This window comes from Wolffia australiana, chromosome 11, assembly GCF_029677425.1.
Source record: "Wolffia australiana isolate 7733 chromosome 11, ASM2967742v1".
NCBI lineage: Eukaryota > Viridiplantae > Streptophyta > Magnoliopsida > Alismatales > Araceae > Wolffia > Wolffia australiana.
In genome coordinates, this window is record NC_135845.1 from 13,912,997 (window position 1) to 13,930,265 (window position 17,269).

Sequence of the window (17,269 nt, forward strand, 5' to 3'; positions counted from 1 at the left end):
GAGGACATAATAAACGTTCAGGATTTTAAGAAAAAAACAATTAGGTATAAAATGACTTAAATTCACATATGGGAAATACACGTGCAAGTCTCTATGTGAGCTCCTCCATATTCTTCCACATTATTATTGATAGGCATCCTTCCTAACAAGGCTACAATGGGGATAATATATCCTTATTTCATGACAATACTAGTTGAAACGGAAACATGGGGATCCAATACCTTGAGCGTGAGAATACTTTTTCGGACCATACGCTTTTTGGCTAAAGATAACTCATTTGAGGAACCACAATGCGACATATTAAACTCCCTGCAATGTGATTCAATCATCAACATGTCTCAGTTTGATTTAAATGGCTGATTTTGATTCATATTAATTTTTTCATGCGAATGTCATCCAGATTGCTGGTCATTATAAACCCAAAAAATAAAAAATCTTATAACTACATAGAAACTAGTTTAAATTTTTGTTTGGACCTACATAAGTTCATTTAGGGGTTTAAGGTTTATCATCATTTTAAACTGTACTAGTGCAATGCTATTCATGACTTCACCCTGAACATCCAAACATGTATATAAAGAATAAGGGTAAGGTCCACCAGAACATATGGTTAAAATTTGAATTTAAAATTCACCAAGAGATAGAAGAATTTGGTATATCATAGTAGCTAAAACATACGAGACAATTAGAGAACAATAAGGATGTCGCAAATGTAAGAACTTCACACATGCATACATGCAAGCGTGGTGCAAAGTGCGGAAACTCATGCCTTTTATTGTGAGCATATTGGAATACTGTGTGCAAGCAAAACTATGATTTCATACTCGTGTGCTATCGCTGGTGCACTAAAATTATCACACACATGCTTGAGCACAATTGAATCTACAAGCACGGTCGCGAACCCGTGCACTGCAGTGCACGATATGTTACAAGCTCAAGTGCACTTGAACCACATACACATGCAGGTACGTGTGTATCATTAAGTACAACCCCTAGCTTCACATGCAATAAGTAAGGTGCATTCTTTCTTGTCTTATTTGACTGTTGATCTTAGGAAGTCCACTCAATCGAACCAACACAAGACTGAACCTGCGCTTTACCATTTTATCTCGGCCCTTTAGTATATGGGATATGGTCCAGTCCGGTTTTTTGGCATGGACCTAAACCTTACCTAAAGTTTAGTCCACTTCCAGTCCGGTCTTTTTTCGGTCCCGGTTCGGTCCGGTCCGACCGGTCCCCGGTCCAAAATGTCAAACCCTAACCTAGTCGAGATACATCCCATTATATATAGAAATGTCGATATCCGTTCAAAATCTGATATCCGGTATCAGAAACCACCTTATCATTTACCAGTTATTGGATATTGGACGGATATCAGATGAAGTTGTCAAAGAGACAGCTTCACTACAGTAGTGAAGTTGTCTCTTTGACACTACCAAATGAAGCTTCAAAAGGGACCACCGTATTTAAATGGTCTACTCTCATCACATGATTAGAATGGACGGCTGAGATTACTCTCTGAAAATCGCTCGCCCATATAAACGTCCCAGAGGCCCCATTCTCAGAACTAACTTCTAGGGCTTCGCTGATCTTCATTGCTGCTTCGTCTTCGCCGGTGAGATTTCTCGATCTGTTGTTTGATTTCATGTTTAGGTACACGGCGATGATGATTTCACGTGAAGGTCGCGTTCGTCGTAATGGCGTAAGCCTTGCCGACCATCCTGTTATATCACCACCCATATTCCGAGCCGTACTCAAATCCCTAAACACTTTGCGCTTTTTACTCTTTTCGGATTGTTTTTTAAGATTCATTTGATTCGCGTGTTGTTGGCCGATGATTCAATCAATTAGAATGACTAGCATATGTCCGAACTCTCTGTGTGGAAAGTCTAATCTTCTCTATGAGGCCTTCGACGCAATCTGCTTAATGATTCGTTCATTACTGTGTCTATTAGACTTGAATTTTGGATTTTTTCGGCGATTGTAATGCTTCGTTTTTCGTCTTTTTTGAGTTTCATTGGATGGCGTGATGTCGAGTGATGTGTATGCATAGTTCACATGATAATCTCGATGAGAGATTGTTGATTAAGACAAATTCTTTCGCTCCTATCTGACGACCGAGCAAGTCCATCCTTTCATGATTTATTAGTTTGTTTATTTTACTATTCTGTTCGACTTTCGGATTTAGATTTTACTATTCTGTTCGACTTTTGAAGCTGAAGTGCTTTACGCGAATATAATAATAATTTGGCCACCTGATGAAGATCAGTGATAGGATTTGTGACCTGAACAAGAACATCGATCTTTACAAGCATGATCAAATGCGAAACCCTGATAGCAATTTATGTTAACAAGAACGATGAAGAGCAGTGATTGTAATTTATATAATCAAGAAGCATGATCAAACGTGAATGAAATTATAATTCGGTTTCCTGATGAATGTCAGTGATTCTAATACCTAGATAGGATTGGACACCTAAACAAAAACATAAATTTTTACAAGGAAGATCAAATGCGTAACCCTGATATCAATTCATATATTTCAGTACTCTTTCATGTTCATCAGGGTTACAAGTTTGTTCATGAGCACATGGGTTACAATTTTTAGGGTACTTAGACTTGTTCATTCTTAATTTCGCAATTAGGGATCGGCCAGGGAGAGGAGGAGATGCAGTTCTTCGGGGCTTCGGCGGAATCGAACCCATCTCCATTAGCGCCGGCAGGAACTGGTACGGGCCTTCTGGGCAACAACACGTTCATGATATACTTCTTCAATCGCAATGGCGAATGCCTTCTCTACCGGGAATGGCATCGCCCGCTGAAGACCCTGGAGTCGCATCAAGACCACAAACTCATGTTCGGCCTTCTCTTCTCCCTCAAATCTTTCACCACTAAGCTGGATCCGATAAGGTTGGGCTTGATTTTGATGGAGTGAAGCTGTGGGAGCGTTTTTTTTTTTGCATTATTTGATATTTTGATGCAGTGCGGAAAAGGGGAGCTTAGGAGTACCTCTTCTTCCTGGACAAGGATGTTCGTTCCATTGCTTCTGCACGAACACCTACAAGTTGAGCTTCATGGAGAGTCCATCGGGGATTAAGGTTTGTCTTATCGTTTGATTTACATTTCTCCTCTCGGGGATATGTTTGTTACAATGCCGATTTCATTGAAATCTGGTTGCAAAAGTAAATTAGAGGGGTATTTTGGCTTGTAGCAAAACCCGGAAAATTTTTCTTGGCATTGATCTTTAAAATGAGCTAACCGTGTTTTTTGAATCTTTATCTGGAAAACAAAAATGCAGAACCTGTGCATATCTTTACTTCTTGATCTTGTATTTTTTGTAGTAGTCTCTCTTTTTTTTTGTATTTTTTCATTAGAATTATGTATAAAACTGTTGAATTCATTGTTGTACTTCGTCATTTGGCTGAATTCATTGAAAACTGGTGGCAAACATACTTGAGAAAGGGATTTTGTATAAAAATCTTATTGGTCTTCATGAAAATCCCATCAAATTTATTCAAATTGATCTTTACAATTGGATAACGAGCTGTTGTTGAATGATTATCTGGCTAAGCAGAGTGGTTTTATCCATGGATATCTTTTTTTCTTGACCTTCTTTTCTTCTTGTGTATGATCTATTTAATTATTCTACGTATTAAGGATTTATCTATTTTATCTTATTTATTCTGGTGCGACATTATTCGTTGGATTTTTCAATTCTTTGATGTAGATTATCTTAGTCACTCATCCAAAATGTGGAGATCTTCGGGAGAGTTTGAGATATATTTACAACATTTACGTGGACTATGTGATGAAGAATCCTCTGTATGCCCCTGGAACTGCAATCAAGTAAGAGATTCATTCTTTCTAAGAACTTACCTGTTACTTTGGTTGAGGGGATTACACGAAATCTCTTTCATACATGTGAGGGCAATCTCTTTGTCAATAAACTACTGGATATGCCTCTGTTTTTGGGAACTATATAGTGGACACAATAACAATGCATTTGGTTCCATTTGGGATATTGATAAGGAGCGAACGCTACTGATAAGAATCCAACAATAATCCCAAACAGGTTTAGAAAGGAAACTCGTCTCTGGGCTTCGTCGATGCCCAGAGAGATAGACAACTCATTTCCAATCTAGTCAAGGGAAAGGGGGAAAAGGGGTAGAGGGAAGGCCGGAAGAAGTAGGTCGCATTTCTGGAGAGACGACCCTGCCGTGATCGCAGGGAAGAACTTCTGCAGAGGGAACGTTGACAAGGTCAATGGAGGAGCAGGGGACGAGGGAAGAGGATGAGAATGAGGAAGAACCCTTACATTGACTCATATAGACAATGGGCTGATTTGGCTTCCTGGGCTTCCGGTGTTCATAAACGCACCGCGGAGCGTATCAATACTCCCCCCTATGTGAGTCAGCTTGTCCTCAAGCTGGAATTGGCGAAACTACTGTCGGAGGACAGAAGCCAACTCTAATGTTGCTTCGTGGGGGGCGAATTACGCCACCGGGTGAGGACTAGCAGGCCTTGGGACGAGGGTCAAAAAGCCGTGATGGTTTCAGGGTAGACAAGCCATTTGTTTTCTTTAGCTGCGAGACATGGAAGACTGGGTGTAGATGTATCTCGGGTGGACAATCAAGGCGATACGCGACAGCTCTAATGCGTTGAAGAATGCGATATGACCCAATAAATTTATGGCTTGGTGCAACGTGCCAAGGTCTTCATCCGGAACGGTTGAAGTTTGACGTAAGCTTGGTCACCTTCTTGGAGTGTCACCTCTTGCCATTTCTTGTCTGCCTGGTCATTCATGTGTGGTTGAGCCTGCGTAAGGTGCATCTTCAAGTTGTCGAGCATTATATCCCGCTCTTGGAGCAATTTGTCAAGGTCATCAATGGGCGAGGGTGGGGTCGTATATTGGAGAATGGTGGGAGGGTCCTGTCCATACACGGCGTGGAACTGTGATGTTTTGAGGCCGGTGTTGAGGTCATCAATGGGCAAGCTAAGGAATAAGGACCAACTGTGCAGCAGCCTGTAAGAAAAGCTTGAAGATCCGGAAGGGCAGTTCTAGGCCAAGGTAGACCTGCAAAGCTCATCGGATAGGCAACATTTGCTGCGAGTCTCAGAGGTGTTGAAGGCCAAGAAAGATGCATGCTCGACTGTGCAACGGAAGGTCAAAGAGATAGAGAGAAAATTGAGGGAGCAACAACAATCGATGATGTACATGGTGAAGGATCTCAAGTGCAGGCTCAACGAAAGGGAAAGTAGAGAACATCCTCTCCAACAAAAGTGTATCAATGGTCTTCAGTGGAAGCTCGAAGAAATCTATCGACACCGATTGATCACGGCGCACATAGAAGTACAAGTACAAGGAGGAGTAGAAGAAGTATAAGAGGCGCCCTCCTGTACTTCTTCTACTTCTTGTACTTGTACTTTTCCTCTTTGCGCCGTGATCTATCGATGTCGATAGATTTCCTCGAGTTTCCACTGAAGACCATTGATTCACTTTTGTTGGAGAGGATGTTCTCTACTTTCCCTCTCGTTGAGCGTGCACTTGAGATCCTTCACCATGTACATCATCGATTGTTGTTGCTCCCTCAATTTTCTCTCTATCTCTTTGACCTTCCGTTGCACGGTCGAGCAGGCCTCTTCCTTGGCCTTCAACGCCTCCGACACTCGCAACAAGTGTTGCCTTTTTGATGAACTTTGTAGGTCTACCTTGGCCTGGAGCTGCCCTTCCAGATCTTCAAGCATTTCCTACAGGCTGTGGCACAGTTGGTCCTCATTCCTACAGACTGCTGCTCGCTGATGTTTTGAGGCCGGACAATGGTGGGATGTATTTTAGCTCAATTCTGCCCACAGAAGATAAGTGCTTCATTTCTGGGGTTGATCTCCTGCGAAACATCTTAAATACGCCTCCAAGCCGCGATTGACGACCTCGGTCTGCCCATCCGTCTGCGGATGATGCCTTGTAAAGAATGGAGGTTTTTCCAGAAGGCACTCATGAAAGTGCTGTCGCGATCTGAGACAATGGATTGTAGAATACCATGTAGCCGACTTGCCTCCTGAATAAACTTGACGGCCACCTCTTTCGCGGTGAAGGAATGTCACATGGCGATCAAATGGCCATATTTGCTAAGCCTATCCACCACCATGAAGATACAGTCGAACCCATGGCGATGAAGACCATATGAAGTCCACGAATATGTCTTTCTAGATTTGTGTCGGGATGGGCAGTGGCTGGATTAGCCCAGTAGGGGCGAGTGATGACGACTTGAACTGCTGGAAACGGGAGCAAGCATTGACGTACGTTTTGATATCGCGCTTCATGCCGGACCAATAGAATTGTTGATTACTGCGCAGGTATGTCTTGAGGAATCCCGCATGCCCGCCAATTTTGCCATCATGAAATTCCTGCAAGATTCGGTGAATGTAAGGTGTGATTAATGGCAAGAGAAAAAAGAAGAGAGAAGAATTTGGGGCAAGAAGGAATAATTTTTATTGCTGAACTGGGCCCCCTTTTATAGAAGAAAAACTTCACTTGTTAGAAAGAGAATATTCCTAAGGAATATTTCCTGTTTCCAACGGTCATATATTTTGAATATATGACTGTTTGAAACAGAGAGGTCCAGCTGCTTTTAAAGCAGCTGGACTCTCCAACGGCTGGGTTTCAGCCGTTGGAGAGTTGGGCCTGACTGTGGTCAGGCCCAACATATATTAGGCCCTACTGGGCCTAATATATGGGCCCTTAGTGGGAAGTTAGGCGGCCCATGTTGGGCCTGAAGTAGTTATTTTTATTAATATCTCCTAGGGTTAGGCTATTACAGAGTACAAGGCCTCGGGCCCATTAGTTAGCTTAAACCCTACTAAGTGTCCTCCATGACTTAACATAAGGAAAAGAACGGGGAAGAACCAACCTCCCGTCATGAAGCAAGTGCCTCTATACCCAGGGATAGTAGGGTGGGAGTGACGCATTTTTCTGTGCTGCTTGGACAATTGCTTGTAAAACTGAGTCTTGAGAAACCTCTGGACGAATGACACCCAAATCGAACCACGAACTGACGGAGATGGAATCCTGGAGGGTTTCCCCGAAAGGTAGACAAGACATTGCATCGGGCACTTTGTTGTATTTCCCCTCGTATTCAATAGAAAAGCGAAAATCCAGCAGTTTGGTCAATAAATGGTTGTACCCCCCATGGTCAATAAATGATTGGTAAAGCGAAAAAAGATGCTTGAGGCTGCATTGGTCGGTCCGGATAATGAAATGCTGGAAAAGCAAATAATGCCTCCATTTGCGAACTGCCAATACAATTGCAATCAGTTCTCGCTTGTAAGCAGATTTGGAGCTTGTCGTGGGCGGTAAAGCTTGGCTGTAGAAAAGCAATGGATCTTGTTGAAAAGAGAAGATGGAAAGCTCTTATTTATCTTGTTGATACACGCCCTTTTATAGGACTGAGAGAGAGTATGAGTAATTTATCCCATGTGGGACTAAGGGAAGGAACCCTTCGTGGGAAGATGGTGGGCCTAATAGGCCACACCACCTATTCCCTTACAGGTCTGTTGTGTTGCATGAGGACTGCGCCTCGCCCACCCCAGATGCATCTGTCTCTAAGACAAATTCCTCAGAAAAATCTGGTAGAGCCAGCACTAGAGCAGTGGAGAGAGCTCTTTTGACCGCGTCAAATGCTTCTTGGGTAGACTCAGTCCATACAAATTTCCCCTTTTTCAGCAGCTGGATAAGGGCCTAAAGCCAACATAGCATAGCCCGCTATGAAGCAATGTTAGTACCCTGCCAGCCCCCAAAAACCCCGCAATTCTTAGTCAGTTTGCGGTATTGGCTAAGAGGAGATGGCTGCCACCTTCCCTGCATCGGTGGTGACTCCGCCGGCAAATACCCAGTGGCCCAAATACTCCACATGAGCTTGGTAGAAGAAACATTTCGTGGAGTTGATGTGCAGGTGATGTTGTGCGAGAACCGCAAGGGCTTGATGCAAGTGCTGAGTGTGCTCAGTGATGTTTTTGTTATAAATGAGAATGTCATCGAAGAATACCAGGACAAATGTCCGTAAGAATGGTTGGAAGATTAAGTTCATCATAGCTTGGAATGTTGCGGGAGCATTGGTCAATCCGAATGGCATCACCACATACTCATAGTGGCCTTGATGTGTGTGAAACACGGTCTTCTCTATATCTTCCTAGCGCATTCGCATTTGATGGTAGCCGGACTTCAAATCTAGCTTGGTGAATGTAGACATGCTATGAAGCTCTTTAAGTAGCTCTTCGACGACTGGGATTGGAAAACGGTTGGGGACGGTGATCTTGTTCAATGCTCTGCAATCCACACAGAAATACCAGCTGTTGTCTTTCATCTTGACCAATAGAGCCGGGCTGGAAAAAGGGGTGCAGGACGGTCTGATGATACCGGTGGCCAATTGCTTGGCGACAAGTTTCTCCAGTTCGTTTTTTTGCAAATGTGAGTAATGATATGGTCAACAGTTCACGGGCCCCATACCTGGTTTGAGGATGATTTGATGATCCAGTGGTTGTGTTGGAGGAGCTACTTAGGATCCAGCAGTTCGGAACTGCCATTGCAGAGCAATGAGATGGTCCCCCTCGCCTCCTGAAGACCCTGGTTTGGGGTGTGCGCCTGGAGAGCTGGAGGTGCCATCATCAACTGGAGGTTGGGGTACGGAGATCCCTTTAGCCTAGGATCCCAGGTCTCCGTGAGTCGGCTGGTTCCCAGGTCGCCTTCCAGCGTGTGCCAAACCCGGTCCACCTGAAAACACAGCAACAGTAAGCCCTAGTGGGCCTGAGTCCAGCCTAAGGAGCCAAGCCAATCGAATTCCAGGATGACATGCCCTTGAACTGGTAGGAGGTCGGTCACTATGAGATGTCCTTGGAGACATAAGGGCACCTAAGGGCAGTGCGACTCTTCCCTAAGTGTGCGGTTGTCTCCGAGGCAGATGTATATATGGAGCGATAGGGTGGAACAATAACTTTAAGTCTCGGGCGTGTTGCAGCTGAATGAAGCTGTCTGTTGCTCCAGTGTCAATGAACACTTCCACATCGTGTCCTTCAAGAGTGCCTCGTAGGCGCAACGATAGTTGGGTTCTTCGTGACGTCATGTTCAAAGCCGATTTGTGGGATATGAAAGTCAGGGTCACGTTTTCGCCAGCCTCATTTTCGGTTTCCATGTGGAATCTCTGATCCTCGTGGTCGGAGTCGTCATCCTTATAATCAGCCTCTAAGCAGAGGTGAATTTGAAGATCCTTGCGGCAGCAGTGTCCTGGGGTGAACTTGTCGTCACAGTGGAAACAGAGTCCTTGGGCCCTTCTCCGGTTCAATTCTTCCACGGTGAGATGTACCCTCGGCATGGCGCCCCTAGCCGATGTCGCTGGTCTCGCCCGACCTGTGGCTTGTCGGGGTTGGGATCATCTTTCTGATTTAGTGGGTGCAATGTGCGAACGGTCCAACCCCTGTCCATGTCATCTTGCGGCACCTCCTCCATCTCCAGCGCAAGATCAAACAGTTCATCCGGGGACTGAGGATCTCGCCATCATATCTCCTTACGAATGGCAGGTTTGAGCGCAGCCAAGATGGCATGGACAGCCGTGCGCTCGCATAGGTCGAGAATATGTTCGGAGAATTGGACAAACTCATCCAGCAGCTCATCCACTGTGCCCATGTGTTGCAGTTGAAATAGGTGTGTATAAGCCTGGTGCAGTTTGAGGCCGAACAACCTGCATAAGTTGGCCCTTAAAATCCTCCCAACTGCGAAACCCTGAATGGTCGTCCCTGTAATATAACCACTTCGACGCCTTGCCTTCTTAGTATGATGCTGCCACTCTCATTCGTTCTCTGTCGTCTGCCGGATATGACCTGAAATAGTGCTCCACCTACGGCTGCCAATTCTCCAGATCCCCGCCTGAAAATAAGGGAATATCTGCAGTGCGATGCTTATGACATGAATCAGATAGTTTTTCGCTGGTGCCGTGGGCATTCGTCTGCACTCCATATCTGCAGGGTCATGAAACCCAATGGTGGCCTCACGGACATCTATGCTTCCTCGTTCATGCCTTGGCATCACTGGGGCCAATCTTCGGTTGCGATCGGACCCCAATCCGGTCTGATCTCCCTGGTCTGATGGTTTCCTCCACCGTGGATGGCCCTCAAGGCCTCCATATTCTTGCCTTGGTTGATGCTGCGGAAATGACTAACTTTTGTCTGGGCCCTTCTCTGTCCCTGGGATCTCGAGAGGTCCCCTCCGGGGTTGCTGGTGATGTTTCAGCCCACAAGCGAGGGGGCGCTGACTGGATCAGTTCTCTGCAATGGCCACCCCTGCTTGGGTCCCTGGTCGTGCTTGGGCGGAATGGTGATGACCGGCTGATGAGCCGAGGACGGTCCCAAGCGTTGGGCCCGCATTTTCCGGGTGTCTCGGGTCATGGTCGTTTCCCTCCCAGTGGTGCCCAGCGTGCTCTGGTACGGCGGTCTCGGCCCCCAGACAGTGCGGAGTCCGCCGGAGACGATGCGGCACATGTTCACCATGGATAGCCTTGCCCTCTTTGCCAGGAGGGTTGAGAAGGTTCGGCTGAGGTTCCTGGAGGACCTGTTTGCAATGATCTCGCCCTTTTTGAGGTGGGGGAAGGATCCCTAAGTGGATTGCAGGACATCCCGCATTGGCGTGTCCCGATTCCTCCTCACCGGAAGCTCCAGGGGGGGGGTCCTGAGGGCGCTTGTCCTTCCCAGGTCTCAGTGTGCCCAGCTTGCGATTTCTCGCCATTTCGGCCGTCCTGAGGGTGCAGGCCGGCGCAGAGCGTTGGGGACGATGTGGAGCTGCTTGCCAAGAGTTGAGGAACCTCAACTGACTCATGAGGAGACGCCGAACAGTGTGAAGACGAGCTGCGCAGAGTCAACAGGGCGTCCAGCTTCTCGCTGATCAGAGTTTGTTCGGCGCATATCACTTGGACATCTGCGGGTGTGGCTCTCTTCATCATGCAAGCTTGCAGGTCGGTCACACTGGTTTCCAATTCCTTGACCGCTCCCTTGGACAAACTCTTGGTTTCACTGGCGACTGATTTCTTCTTGGGCATGCTGACGTCAGAGGAACGAGTCGCTATGACGTCACTGATAAGAAACCAATGATACTGATAAGAATCCAACAATAATCCTGAACAGGTTTAGAAAGGAAACTCGTCTCTGGGCTTTGTCGATGCCGAGAGAGATAGACAACTGATTTCCAGTCTAGTCTAAACAAAGGGAGAAAAGGGATAGAGGGAAGGTCGGACGAACTAGGACGAACTGATTTCTCACCCCAAGCATGTCTGGTATTATATTTGGTTTTGTTAGTTTTATTTTCCTTTTGGTTTTAAGTTTTAAATTTATTGAAGAAATATCCCTCTTTCAAACCAGCTAATGCGTTTCATATTTTTCTATATTAAAGTTTCATTCTAAAAGAAAACATAAAAAAAACATGTATATCTTCCGGTGGTAATCTTTCTAAACAATTTTAATATTCCTGCATAAAGTCCTTCAAATTTAGTTGAAGCTTGTATGGCCTTGGCCGCAAAAAATCCAGCTGCTGCTCACATCAGGTAGAGGAGACTTGATGAATATAAAAAATATAATGAAATTATGTGTTGAAGTTCACCGATCTAATGTACCCTTTTATCTGCTCTTCAAATGCTAGCCTTCTAAAATAGTGGATAAGTTACACTAGTATCAGCACACTAGAACTCCGAAGTTAAGCGTGCTTGTGCGAGAGCAGTACCAGGATGAATGACCGCCTGGGAAGTCCTTGTTGGTGACCACAGCATGGGCATGTGATCACTGTTCAAATTTTCAAAAAAAACAAATAGTGGATAAGTAAGCTTATGAATGATATCTGCTCCATGAAGTATTGATTTCTGGATTCTTAATACATTGGATGAACTATGACGCATTAATCAATACTTTTTGGGATTTTTTGCAGGTGTGAATTGTTCAATACAAAACTTGACCAATACATACGAACTATAGTGTAGTACTGCCGCTCACATTGCTATTTCCGCGAAGGTAGGGAACATGAAATCACAATAATGGAAATATCATTTTTCCTCTAGAGTTCCCACATGTATTTGTATTGTGAAATCAATCCTGATGTTCCATCTTTATAATATTTATCAATATTTTTTTTCCGACGTTCTCTCGATCAATCCATCAACTATTCACTCTGCCCTTTATACTTTTCCAAACCTGACCTCTATGAGATAAATCTAAATAACTGGAGGAAGATCTTTACTCTTGCAAAGGTGTCAGGAAATTGTTCTTTCTCCGTTAAACCTGATCTCAAAGAGAAGTTTTTTACTTATTTGTAAGATGATTTTTCTCTCTCCGTTCTCCTCTTTCTATCTCTTTTACTCTCAATCAATCTCTTACTCTCTCATTCTAGCGTTCAACGTTTTCCTTGCTTAACTTGCATTATCTCTTAGTAATTTTTTTGCCCTACCCGTCTCTTTATTTTTGTCCTCTATTCTCTTAATCTCTCTTGATTTGGATACATTGGTTCGCATTAACATTCTTGATTAAGATAATTTCAGTGCTCATTTGAATATGATTATGGTACGAACCTTGATTTGGTTCTGGAAGGGCAATCAATCAAGAGATTCATTCTTTTCTACACCGTACCTATTACCTTCATGCATATGTCGATATTTTAGACTCCTTGATGCGGAGATAAACTTACATGTGATACATTTGGGGATATTCAGTGGTTCACATTTCTGAACGTAACTCTGGAGTAGATCCTGGATTTGGGGGGCCCTCCTGAATTAATACAATATTTTATAAATTTCTTGAGAAAAACTCTGATTCGTACTCTCTCCACAATTCATTTCATATTTATGGGACCATGCTGACTGTTGGCATCTTACTGTCTGAATCAAGATCAGTGTGTTTTCAAAAACCTAAATTTTACCAAAAGTTAACTTATCAATCCATCTATTTATCTTTTTTGTTCAAAGACGATTTACTGAGAGAATTCTGTATTATTGGGCGAAGGCGCTTGATCTTACAAAGCAACTAGTTTGGGAACTTGTTTATTCCCGTCGAATTGATTTTGGCGGCTTTCTTGTTTTAACCTGATGTCAATGAGAAATGGTAACATATTTGAGAGAAGATATTCGATCTTATGAAATAATACATTAGGAGATTATCTATTCCATCAATTCAATTTCTGGTTATCTTTCTTGTCTAACAGGCTCTCAAGGAGGAAATTCGGTGTACCTAGGGGGGGTCTATGATATCTATATTGTCGTAGAGGATGATCTCTATAAGATATTTGACGACATGAGCACGTCCACATATTTCAAAATACACAAGGCAAGAGAAGGGTTTTGAAAAAGAGGTGATGTTGCAGATGTTGTCACCCTCTAGAAAGGGTGTGGCAATGATGAGGTTAACTATGAAACTTGTAGGACTAGGACATATTTTAATTAGGCTTAGGAAGCAAATTTGGGATGGGCGGAACCAGTGGTGGAGAGATGCATTGCAAAGACCCACAAAATAGATGGCCTGAAAGATATATGTAGTTTATGGGAAGAAGAAACGAGGAAGTTATGAAAATGGAGCTGTATTGGAGATAATATTTGCGAAAATTTTGGCTGAAAGGGGAAGATGCTAATGTGTATCCGATTTCGAGAGGAATTGGGACATCAGCATAAATATTGAAGTTGCACAGGAGGAACCAGGAATATGTTGGGGCACAGCAGGAGCTCTAGTGATGACTTTCTTACCAGATGAGGTGAGGGAGTCCATCAATGAGTTAAATGGAGATGGGACTATGTATACACAATTTTCTAGAGTTCTTATTTGGTGAGATCTAGGAGTTGGTGGAAGGCATAGTAGTGGCAAACAAAAACCCAGAGACATGGAAGAGAAAAGGAACTAATGGGCGTCATGTGAAAATGGACTTTGTTAAGGCATATTAAACCCTCGACCATGACTTTTTGTGGTTGTATGAGATAGTGAAACTTTCCCGCCAGATAGGCGGAATTTGTGGAGCAGTGAGTGAATTCCGATTTCTTCAGTGGTCTTAGTGATTGGGTGACCTAAGGGGGTTTGGATCCATAAGCAATGATACTAACCTAGATCCAGGCTCGTAACTGGAGGGTAGAGGACGAGGGGAGGTGTAAGTTCCCAGGGTTGAGAGGTGAAACGGGGAGGATCTGAGAGGAGGAAGAGCAGAGGGTAGGGATTGGCCGAGGACGAGCTGCGTGAAGACACGGTGAAGAAGAGACGATGACGAGGGCGGGGGATCGTTGAGGGAGACCAGACCTAGACAAGGAGAGGGGAGACAAGAAGACCCTACTTCGATCTACTTCTTCGCTGCCATCCTAAAAGGGGGGCATCCCTATTTACAGGAAATACAAAAATAACTAAACGACTGAAATGCCCCTCTAGGCTAACATAACAAAACTGCCCTCTAAGATCCTATCTTGCAACAAGGAGTCAAGCATGGATATCCCTTAGCACCAGTTTTGTGATATAGTTCTAACTAAATCAAGAAACATACTCTTGAAAAAGATAGAAAAGACTCACATCGATAGGGCAGCGATTACAATTCATCAGACAGAGAGGAAGATCTCAGATACGTAGTGCCTCGAGCTCTCCAGCTGGATGCAGCCAAACTCAGCAACACCTGCGATCTCCAAGTTCTTTGTCAAATGACTGATCCCCTCTCCATTCCCGAGAGGCTTCCTTATATAGGAGCAAGAAGTCCTTGATCCTAGCCCGGGTAGTTACTTACTACCCGGGGCAGTTGCAGCCTTGGCTTATATCCACTCCACACTTGCGGACCCAAGTGTAGTCCCACGTGCAGATTCATCCATCTTCTTCTCTCTGTCCTCTTCCATACTTTCTTTTATATGTGATCCAAGGTAGCCTAACATATTGCTAGGCTTAGCAGTGGACGCCATGTCAAAACGTACCATTCAAGCATGCGCACATGGCCGATAGAGGAGTTTCCAAATGGCGATCTACCCAAGAGGCATTCCATTAATCCAATACATAAAAGAAATCACATTCCTTCTCGAAAGCTCCATGGATTATGTGATGAACCTGTCCACATCGTAAACCATGTATGTTGATTCTTTGGATTTATGGATCAACAGAACCAACTCTGCATGTGGGGTTAGGGTTGTCACCCGAGGCACATTGCTCTGATGCCTTGAGGACGTCCATCAGGACATCACCTATGTGCTACATAGACATGCCATTGATGAGACGGCTATTGACCAAATATTGGCAGTTAGTGATTAAGAAGGTCGGGGGAAGATTAGAGGGGAGCCAAAAGAGAGTGGGACCGAAGTCGGGTGCGTGGTTCTGCTGCGATCAACTATCTATCTTTAAGATACCTATGAGGAGGTTCTTTTGGAAAAGATCCAATACATCAATCATTCTGTAAATTAAAATCAAATAGTGCACGTAATAAGGTACCCTAATGTAGTTAGCCAGAGGAAGATGCCTCATCGAGGGGAGTGAATGTAGACCAAGAGCCTCTAGCTTTTGTAGCAAATTTTTTTTACATGGTGATTTCGCCGAAAGGAGTGCATCATTATGGTAACAAAACACCGTTTATATGGTGATTTGCTCCAGCTTTTATACATTTCAAGTGCAAATTGCACCATTTTCCGGAGGAAGATTCCTCACCGAAGGGAGTGAATGTAGACCATGAGCCTCTAGCTTGCTGGACGCATGAACAAGAGAATGAGAAATCAGAGAATGAGATAGATGAGTTGGACATGTTGGGAGAAGGGAACTGGAGGGAGAAGGGGCAGGGTTTCTGACAGGAGTGAGAGTAAGGGAGAATGGAGTGTGTCAGAGGGAGGAGTTGCATACAATCTATTAAATAATCACTCAGTACAATGGAGCAAGCATAATTTAAATTCATCATTTAATACATGCTGAAGTATAACACCAACTTGGACATGTGTATTCTCTATTGGACAGACGGTGTTTCTGGAGAACCGTGGAGATTCGCCAAAGACTATATAAATCATGGAGATTCACCGAAGCACATATAAACCACGGAGGTTCATTGAAGCAGAATAAAGCACAATTCATGAACATATTGTTGGGAGTTGGACAGCAAACCAACGCAATAATCTCGCCAATGTTCTTCACATTGTTATCCGGAAGATAGAGCGATGGTAGCTTCTGATCAACAAGAGCTTACACCAAATGAATAACTGAAATAAGAGATAACAAAATTTATTCAGACCCTAACCCCACAATATATATATCTCTTCTTCTCAATGGAAAAATAAGTCTCTAGCAATGAAATTTGTGAGCAAAATCAAATAAACCCAGATTTGTGCATCCTAAAATGAAAATTATTTGAACGATAGGCGATAGCACACGATAATTTGGTCCTCTCAGTCACATTTTTTTTCCAAATTTTGCAGGCCACAAATCAGAGCTAACGAACCAAGCCCTAATTGAACATACTAACCTCTTCAGCAGCACAAAGGAAAAAATAAAACTATATCACTTGCGAAGATCCCAATTCTTTGCAAAATCAAAGATATCTGATCCTGTGAATCTTAACAAAAAAATGATAATTTTTTGGAGTTTGCTGAAGGCATCGCCAATGCCATCTGCAACCATATAGTGGAGGTGGGCTCCGGTTTCTATCCAAAAATTAGCATTTTTTACTTTTGCCTCATTTTCACTCCGATTTTTGCTCCAAAAATTATCAATTTTTCAGATTAAGATTCACAGAGATTATGTATCTTTGCAGATGATGGTACCCACCTCCACTATATGGTTGCAGATGGCGGTACCCTCTAAACGATGTCCTCGACGATCTGTGACATCATCTTGGTATCAGATCATCATCTCGGTACCCTCCGTACAATGTCCTCAACGACGTTTGGCATCACGTTTACTTTTGTAGCAAAACTGAATCCCTTCTGCATATTAGTTTCTATATCAGCATGCTTCTGGTGGAAATTGCATTATTATGGTAACAAAATACATTTTATATGGTGATTTGGATAAATACATTTATACGTTTATCCCTTCAGGTTATTATTCTCAATTGTATGGTTCAAAAGATTTCAAATTAAATGAGGCTCTATTTTGACTCAAACAATATCCATGAATGGGATTTGGGAAGCTCCCTCAATCACTAAATGGTGTGGGGTATACCCAGAAAAATGACGATCATACCATATTTCTGAAACAATCTCCGTCAGAACATATTCGAAGTCAGTGAAAGAATGCTTTGAGTATGGAATTTGAA

At 43.6% G+C, this 17,269-nt stretch overlaps 1 protein-coding gene and 2 non-coding genes across 5 annotated transcripts; all 3 read left to right on the plus strand.

The window, feature by feature from the left end:
• Nucleotides 1–1,486: 1,486 nt before the first annotated feature.
• On the plus strand, nt 1,487–17,048 carry LOC144709159 (SNARE-like superfamily protein). 3 transcript variants are annotated; one of them, XM_078582585.1, is made up of 6 exons: nt 1,487–1,615; nt 2,646–2,910; nt 2,984–3,098; nt 3,728–3,846; nt 11,960–12,042; nt 16,766–17,048. In XM_078582585.1, the coding sequence occupies exons 2-5, from the start codon at nt 2,669–2,671 to the stop codon at nt 12,009–12,011; spliced, it is 528 nt and encodes a 175-aa protein (XP_078438711.1). In that variant the 5' UTR covers nt 1,487–1,615; nt 2,646–2,668; the 3' UTR covers nt 12,012–12,042; nt 16,766–17,048. The 3 variants fall into 3 exon arrangements, with proteins under 3 accessions (XP_078438711.1, XP_078438712.1, XP_078438709.1); XM_078582586.1 differs by lacking the exon at nt 16,766–17,048 and adding an exon at nt 13,226–13,346; XM_078582583.1 differs by lacking the exon at nt 16,766–17,048 and having other exon boundaries at nt 1,488–1,615; nt 11,960–12,167.
• On the plus strand, nt 1,659–1,751 carry LOC144709964 (small nucleolar RNA Z43). The gene has a single exon (XR_013583178.1). It is a non-coding gene; the product is annotated as a small nucleolar RNA Z43 (small nucleolar RNA).
• On the plus strand, nt 2,028–2,122 carry LOC144709961 (small nucleolar RNA snR60/Z15/Z230/Z193/J17). The gene has a single exon (XR_013583175.1). It is a non-coding gene; the product is annotated as a small nucleolar RNA snR60/Z15/Z230/Z193/J17 (small nucleolar RNA).
• Nucleotides 17,049–17,269: the final 221 nt, after the last annotated feature.

Coding starts and splice junctions, on each gene's coding strand:
- LOC144709159 (XM_078582585.1), top strand. CDS start 2,669: ATGCAGTTCTTCGGGGCTTCGGCGGAATCGAACCCATCTCCATTAGCG. Junction 2,911..2,983: donor ACTAAGCTGGATCCGATAAG/GTTGGGCTTGAT, acceptor ATTTTGATGCAG/TGCGGAAAAGGGGAGCTTAG. Junction 3,099..3,727: donor AGAGTCCATCGGGGATTAAG/GTTTGTCTTATC, acceptor TCTTTGATGTAG/ATTATCTTAGTCACTCATCC.